The sequence below is a fragment of the Phaethon lepturus genome, unplaced genomic scaffold (genome assembly GCF_000687285.1).
Source record: "Phaethon lepturus isolate BGI_N335 unplaced genomic scaffold, ASM68728v1 scaffold34353, whole genome shotgun sequence".
NCBI classification, from domain to species: Eukaryota; Metazoa; Chordata; class Aves; order Phaethontiformes; family Phaethontidae; genus Phaethon; species Phaethon lepturus.
In genome coordinates, this window is record NW_010528934.1 from 5,206 (window position 1) to 13,653 (window position 8,448).

Consider the following 8,448-nt stretch of genomic DNA (forward strand, 5'->3'; position numbering starts at 1 on the left):
GTTTATTATATATTCACCTGTCTTACTCTAACAATATTCTAATTTTAGTCAAATAGTCTTCAACAACAGACTCAGGACATTATCTCCAGCTGGAATTTAATTTTTAACTCAGTAAATTGTCAATGCAGATTTAGGCTTAATTCATTATTGGATGCTTTTTGGGCATTTCTTTTTCATTCCACAATGACTAGACTAATGCTAGAAGAGTTTCCATCCAAAACACAAAATAATCTATTTTGAAACAAGATTTCCAGTACAGAAAGAAGCATTTTTTTTGCCAAGTGTAACATCAGAACACTAAAATATACTAAATTTATATTCTCAGTATATACCATGCTAGAGTAAAGACATGCAAAAAATCTCCGAGATTTTTAGTACTTGTAAGGCCCCTTGGATCTACCCATTACAAAAACATACATTAATAATTTTGCTTGCTGTTAGCCTAAGTTAATATTCATCTTGGTGAAACTCTGATTTCATGTAAACAAATTATCCCAAGTTTCAGAATGTCAAACAAGCATGAAAAAGATTCAAGAAATAGCTACATAATTTGTTTTCTTTTTTGAGAAATTATCTCTGCTCATACTTTAATACAGTTTTTCCTAAGCGTAAAACACAGTTAGCAAGTGACGTCTTTACTTCTGAACCTACTTCTGATAAAAGCTGTTTATTCCAGAATTTGAAGCAGAGATGGTGAATTTACTGCCTAAAGAAGAGCAAATAAAAAGTGTCTTATTTTTCAAAGAAGTTGACTCTCTATTCCTGACTTCAAACTGAGCTCTGCATCCTTAAATATATTTGTAACTACCAATTAACTTATTTTCATTGATTATAGTGAGTTTGGTCAGTACCAGACATTTTTTCTACAGGTGAAAGTTATTTTCAGACTCTAAATAGACAGTGGAGATAAAATATTTCATTCTAAACATGAAAAATATACTACAGCAACAATGGTTAATTTCAAGGGATACATACAATACGAAAATAATTGCTTTAGAAAGTACTGATTTAAAAAAAATGAATTCTATTTTGGTTTTATAAAAGTTCATAATTTTATCAAAATTTTAATGACTCTGACATTTATGTCCAAAATCAGTATTACAACCATGTTTTAGATATTAAGCTTTAATACCATCTTCCTATTTTTCTATGAAGAACTTGCTGTGAGATCTTCTGATTGTCTCCAGGTCTTTGCTAGTGAGTGGTCCTTTTGGCAATTCTAGCAAAGTGCTCTGTGTGTCCAATATGTTCTCTGCTTCACCTCAAAAAAATAAAGAAATTAAATAAATTTCCTCACCCTTACTGTGAGAAAGCAAAGGAAGTAAAAAAAAAAAAAAATATTAAGAAACTGATTAAGCTATTCTTGTTTGGGCCAGAACAACAAAATACCGAGTCACAGTTGATGCCAGTGTAGCATTAAAGTTGTCTTTAGGAATTTTGGACCAGTGGGATAACTGCACATGGAAGTGTTTGGTCTGAACTGAATATCTGCCTCAAGCTGCATTTGTTTGAAAGAACTTCTGCCGTAACAATCAATTGTGGTGTTGTCTCTGCCATGTCTGTTAGCCCCTTTCTCCTAAGGAGTACACTGAGTTATAGTAATGTTAACGTTTAGAGATTTATTACGCACTGCTTTGGAATGGAGGCATGAGATACAGCAAGGATTTAGCATCACCATGTACTTTGTACCAACCCCATGCTGTATTTGATCAATTAGGAGTCTCAGAAGAGAGTGGATCAGACATACACACAAAAGTGTACATGAGCTTTAAGAAGTAAATACCCTGTACACAGTATCTTAGACATGTCATATTTGGGGACAATTGTCTCAGGCCTAAGCTAAAAGATGTCAGGCTACAGGCAGAAAGTGGGTAGCACAGGACTTGAAGCAGCACTGGTCAAAGCACACTGCTCACAAAAAGATTTGCTAAGACAGTTACCTAAACATGCAATCTTAAGAGCATAGTAGGGCAAAGTTGTAGGGTGCAGAATGCTCTGGGTAAGGCTGGCATGAAAAATTGTAGGACAGAGAATCCAAAAAACAAAAGATACAGATTGAACAGTATGTATAAGTTGTGGTGATCTGATTGTGGTATAAGAGAGGATGAAGATTAAGCAAAGAACGTGGGCTTTTTTGGCTGATGCCATCTAGTACAATGCCAACAATCTTGTTTACCTATGCTTTAACTCCTAGCTTGATGATGGTTACAGCAGTTATTTGAAGCTGTATTTACATCAATAAACTTGACTGAATATTGGAGTGCAGTAAGACTGTGGTCATTCTTTAAAACAGGTCTGAATGCTGAAATCTCCAATTGCAATTTTGGTAGTATTACAGCGGTTTGGATCTCCGCACATTGGTAATAGCCAACAGGATGACACTGGTTACCACTCCCCGTAACTGGTAATAGCACAATGTCAGTCAGTTACACAGAGCACCTGATTATGTAATAGGAAGAGATCTTAGGTGACCGAGAGATGTTATAGATAGCCAAATCCTATGCCTGTCACTCACATGCACTAGAGCAGATTGCCCAGTCACCGTCCTTCTCACATGGCTCAGGATACAAGCAGTGAGCTATCTAAATCTTGGAAAAGGCAGCCCGAGTTTCATTGCTTACTGGAGAAGTTCAGTGCAGTTGGAGGCTGGCTATACAATCCCTCTCCTCCTCCAATCATTTGTCTGAAAAACACCAGTAATATGTACCTGGACTGGGAGGGAAAGCAGAACAGCAAGGCCAAGAACACAGATAGCAGGTCCATGACTGATTCTTAGTGTCCTCATTCAGAAAAGATAGTGCACTTGATGGCTGTTCTCTCTCTGTAACCCTGCCACCCCTAAAAGTTTCTGTTCTGATACATGGCCCTCACACACTTGCGGCTTTTCAACAGCACAAGCAGAACCCAAAACAGGTATTTCTCCCTGTGTCCTTAGTTTTTGCTTTAATTAGCTCAAGCTATAAAGCAGGGAAAAAACCCTCTGATTTCAATGTGGGAGAATATACTCCTCATGAGAAAATGTTTGGACAAGTAGGCTAGAAACAGAAAAAAAAATTAACTGTAAGTAAGATCAGAGACAAAATGCCTGGTAAAAGAGAAAGAGAAACCTTCTAAGGGTATAAATTGATTCCAGAGAGTGAAGGACAGCACATGCAGGGCTATTTGATCAAGGTGGTTCAGATACAAATAAGATTGTGCAGCACAGAAATAATTGCAGATCAGCTTAGAAGAGGGAATTGGCCATGAGGCTGAAGACTGGCATACCCTGGAGGAAAGAGATCAGTTGAAGAAGGAACTATAAAGGGAATGGTGTATACATTCATCATTACACCACAGAGATAAAGCATGGCATGCACCAATAGAATACATGGACAAGCAGGGAGGTGGCTGAGAAAGTAGTCTGGGAGCGGACGCAGGGATCAGCTAGGTAATAAGAACAAGCATTGTGGCTGCAGGTCAATTGAGTCATAAAACCTTCTCTTCAATTACTTAAGTTTAATCTTAAAATAAAAATGAACTTCTGAACCCGATTTCCACATAATTACAAATCTTCTTCTGATTTCCAGCCCAGATTCATTCAGGCTAATCTATTTCCATTTACACTAGTGCTGATATTACTAATTAGTTTAATTTCCTTCTCTTACTTTCCTTTATCCTATCTCGTAAGTAGGATCTGTAGACCCAAATCTCTCAGGTCTTTTTACAAGGCTAAACAAACTAATCACTTTGTTTTCTCTCACAAGGCAGCTCAGAATCCTCTGATAATTTTAGCTGCTCAGTAATTCTAGATTTCCTGTACAGAAGTGATCCAAATTATGTATAAATTTCCAAGGAAGGGTATTACTGTTTTCCTGCATCAATATCTTCCTATCTGTACTCTCTATTTATACTAAGGTTGTGCAATATCTATCCCTGGAAATATTCAAAAGCCATCTTGACATTTTCCTGGGCAATTGGCTCCAGGTAAGTCTGCCTGAGCAGGGGAGTTGGACCAGACCACCTCCAGAAGTCCCTTCCAACCTCAACCATGCTGTGATACTAGGAAACCTCACTTGATGTTTCTAGACTTCACTTGACTCTCATAATTTCATCACACTACTTGATTATACTCATTCTGCAATCACTCAATACATTCAGCTTTTTCCCTTTTTCTATGATTTCCCGCTGGTGAGGCCTGATGGTGGAAATCCCTATTAGTCTCTAGCTTCTTGCTGACCTTCTTATCAAATTGAATCCTATTTTATTATCTCAGTTCTTCAGGTAGTCAGTTCTTCTTGAACTAAATAAACTACAGTTTATTTTTTCTCTGTTGATGGCACTAATCAAGTTTGTCATCCTCAATCAAGTTTGTAATCCAGATTTGATTAGTATAACCTACTCATAATTTCAAATACAAAACCAAAGCAGATCCAGACCAAATCTTGAGGAATATTGCTAATAATCTTGACAAAGACTATCCTTCCTCTTTAAGCACAAACCTTTGACATCTTCTCTTTACTCCAGTGCTTGCCTGTCTACTAACTTCGATGTCATAGAATAGTTTAGGTTGGAAGGGACCTTCACAGGTCACCTAGTCCAATGTCCCTAAAATAAGCAGGGACATCTTCAACTAGATCTAGATCAGGTTGCTCAGAGCATCTGACCTGACCTTGAAGGTTTCCAGGGATGGGCCATCTACTACCTCTCTGGGCAACCTGTGCCAGTGTTTCATCGCCCTCATTGTGAAAAACTTATTCCTTACCTCTAGCCTGAATCTACCCTCTTTTAGTTTAAAATCATTATCCTTTGTCCTGTTGCTACAAGCCCTGCTAAAAAGTCTGTTCCCACCTTTCTTCTAAATCCCCTTTAAGTACTGGAAGGCTGCAATAAGGTGTCCCCAGAGCCTTCTCTTCTCCAGGCTGAACAACCCCAATTCTCAGCCTGTCCTCACAGGAGCTATGTTCCATCCCCCTGATCATTGTTGTGGCCTTCCCCTATGCCCTTCATGCTAACTCAATCTTGATGTGGTAGTACACTAAATGCTTTCAAGAGTTTATAATAGATCTATCACATTTCTTTTGGAAAAGAGAAATTATTTTATTGGAAAAGATGGAGTTAGTTTGGCATATTTCATTTTATCTTATTGTCCATTTAGCTCCATAGCTTTTTTCCCCACAACCTTTTCACAAGCCTTACATAATGCTGAAGTTTTCTTAGTGGATCTGAAATTATAAAGAGGACTTTTCCTATTTGGAAAGCAATAGGATACCACATTGCCCCTCTTCAACCTAGACAGGGCCATATGGTCCTCAGTAAATACATTACATACTCTTGCCATCAGGTTTGCATTATGAAATGCTCACTCTTTCAAAATTCTGGAATGAGAATTACCTCAATTTTCAAAAATGTTATTAACAAATCCTAAATCCCAAGTGTTCCTTCTGCACTGTGTGTACTAGTCTCCTTTTCAACACTCTGATTTACAAGAGCCACCAATTTTTTCTCCCTTTGCTTAGCTGCCTCTTCATATTAAAATAAAAAAAGTATTTAGTGGGGTTTAGGAAACGTTCGTAGATATACATTGCTGCCAACACCTAAATATATTTGCACCTGTCTGCAGCAGGAAATATCTCAGAGTTTGTCTTATTAATCTATTATTATTTTTGGTGAATTACACGGAGTTAGGAAAGCTAGCTCTTAGGTCTGGAGTCTAAGACCAAGAACTGAAAAAAATTTTTATTCTGTTTCAGTATGTTTGTGTCAGTAGCGGACAGGAAAATGAAGTGACTTAACTAAGATGATTTGTGAAGGTGACAAGCCATGGCCCAATGCTGTCTTCACTTAGAGTGAACACTCTCTTAGCGTGTCTCTTTCACTAGGAATCAGAGCTAACATAAAGACACCTCCATAATCCTCAACACTCATCACTTAATCAGATCTGCCACTGTCAACTATGAGGCAAGACCCCACTTTCAGGGACTCACCTTTCTTTTTTTTCCATCTTAGCATGGCACTGTGGCAAGGTGATCAGCTGACGACTGTGTTTGGTCATGAAGGTGTAAGGGCATGCATGATTCCTGTCTGTATCTCTTTATCTGCTCTTAACCATCCCTACCCCTTACTAAAACAGCAGCATTAGAGCAGAGCATGGAAGGAAATCTCTAGATCTGTCATTTGTCACAAATATGCAATGCTTACTTCAGCTGTATTTGTAGCCTTAAAAGTCACATTTTTTTAAAACAAGAGAGGAGAAATTAAAACCCAGTCTTAACGGGAGGGAAAGGCTGTAAAAGTAGAGTCAGTACTCTTGATTAGGAAAGTATCTGATTGTAACAAAGAAGAAAAGAAAGGAGAGAGTAAGATTTTTGTCCAGAAAAAAAAGACAAAGTCTATTGCAAGTTTTCCCCCAGCCATTCTAAAACAATAAGAGGTTATCTGAAATATTAAGCTTGGTTCTATGTGTGAACCAGATAGACTTATATAGACATACCTTTTATCCTTTGCAACAGTGTCCCATAGCCCATATCGTATTGATAGGCAAATATAAAGCTTAAGGGAACTACTGGCAATAAAACTCCTGGGTTGTTCTTCTTTATTGCTCTGCTCAAAAAAAAAAAAAAGAAAGAAAAAAAAATCTTATTTAGGACATTCAGCACATCAGCACTGTTAGTTCAGTTGACCTTGACTGTCTAGGACTTGTGTATCCTTCTACACTCTCTAATCAAAGAACAAATCTTAATTTTCTCAGAAGCATTCATCTTCTGGTTGCCTTCTTGCTTAACTGTCAACCCAAGGGTATTAAAAAAAAAAAAATGCTTTGAGTGAGTTTTGACTATATCTAACAAAAACGGGATTATCTAACTCATGTAGCATACATGTGCACATGCATATATCCATCCAGCCAATTGCAACATGTAGCAATCAAGTTACTATGTTCAGTTCCAAATGCATTCGAGTCCACAGAGAACACATAATGCATAAGGTGCATTTAATCTGTACTATGTACACAAAACCACAAATATTTCCTGCATTCCCTCTAATCATGTTCTAGCACAAGAAAAACGTGTTAGCAAACAAAAGTCCTATAAAGCAAGTTCTTTCCCATGCAATATAGTTTTATTAGCCAGGGTTTTTTTAATTCAAATTTTAAGTGAACAATTTTCAGAATATGTCCACTTGTTCACTGGCATATTAAAAAACACAGATGATAGAGGACTTGTTGCTCATTAGTAGCTCATTAAATCACAATATAAACAAGAAAATAGCATGTCTTTTGAACAATCCCTCCTGCTCCATACATAACTTATTTTACACTGATTTTTGGTACCTCAGCTGTATCATTTTATTGTCATCTAACATGTCTCTGCTTTTATAAAATCTGTGGTACAGACATAACCAAAACACATCTGGAAGCAAACAGAAATCAGGTCACTATCATCTGATCAATCTCTGAGCAGTTATTGGATAAAAATAACTACCTGTTGTAATGCAAAAGGAAGATCCAGCATCATAGAAATATAAATGTACTATATTTATATTTTCTGTTAGGAAATAAACTGCATACCCAACTGTTAAACCTACAGCTGCAAGCCCAAAAAATGTCCCAAAATATCTGAGAAATTCTGGTGTCCAAGCAATCTGCATGGCTGTTTGTGTATCTCTCATCTGGTTCTGCATCAGTAGTTGCCTTTCCAGCTAAAGAAGGGAGAGAGGTTAAACAAAATTAAGTCATCCATTTATATTAAAGACAGAGTCAATCTCTCATTGGTATATAAATCCGAAACACTGAGAAGGTTTCTCTTTTTTCTTTTACTTCAGTCATTCATAGCCTTTAATTGAGAATGGTCTTCTTCAGTAATGACTTAGAATAGTTTATATCAAGAAAGCATGTAGGTCAATTAGCAAATGCTTTAATGCAGAATCTTTCTAATGCTGCTTCTCAAGGTCAAGAAAACCAGGATACTAGTGTTAGGTTTTGAGGGTTCCCCAGGTCTCAGCAGCCTAGGTAAAGGTTCTCTGACCTTTGCATTTCCATAGTGATCCAAAGGGTACCATCTAGCTGCCTTCCAATCTACTCTGCTTGATTTTAATTTAGCTGACAGTACCTTTAGAATCAATCTTGACACCTCTTAGCCCTTTGAGGATTTCTCTTCTTCATGATGCATCATAAAGCTAATAACTCCTTTGAAAGACCATAGTTTATAAATATAGAAAAAAATGCTGTGAAGATAGCAGAACTTTTAAAGATACTGGAATATATATCAAAAGTCCATGAGAAAATACTTCTGTAATTTAAATTTAAAAAGATAATGAAAAAAGTACAATCTAGACAGTAGATTATATGATATATTGTATATGATATTATGTATATGATATATTCATACATCACAGTAGAACTTTTGGTGCTGCATAGGAATAAAGCAAGCAGACTATTAGGTTATTTTTTTTAATTACAAGCTCCATCTTAAA

At 36.8% G+C, this 8,448-nt stretch overlaps 1 protein-coding gene across 1 annotated transcript; it reads right to left on the reverse strand.

Moving 5' to 3' along the window:
- Nucleotides 1–1,139: 1,139 nt before the first annotated feature.
- Nucleotides 1,140–8,147, reverse strand: PLGRKT (plasminogen receptor, C-terminal lysine transmembrane protein). The gene is given in 4 exon segments (XM_010283807.1): nucleotides 1,140–1,261; nucleotides 6,470–6,579; nucleotides 7,544–7,674; nucleotides 8,001–8,147. Coding segments are annotated over 4 exon segments (510 nt in total).
- Between the last annotated feature and the right edge of the window lie 301 nt (nucleotides 8,148–8,448).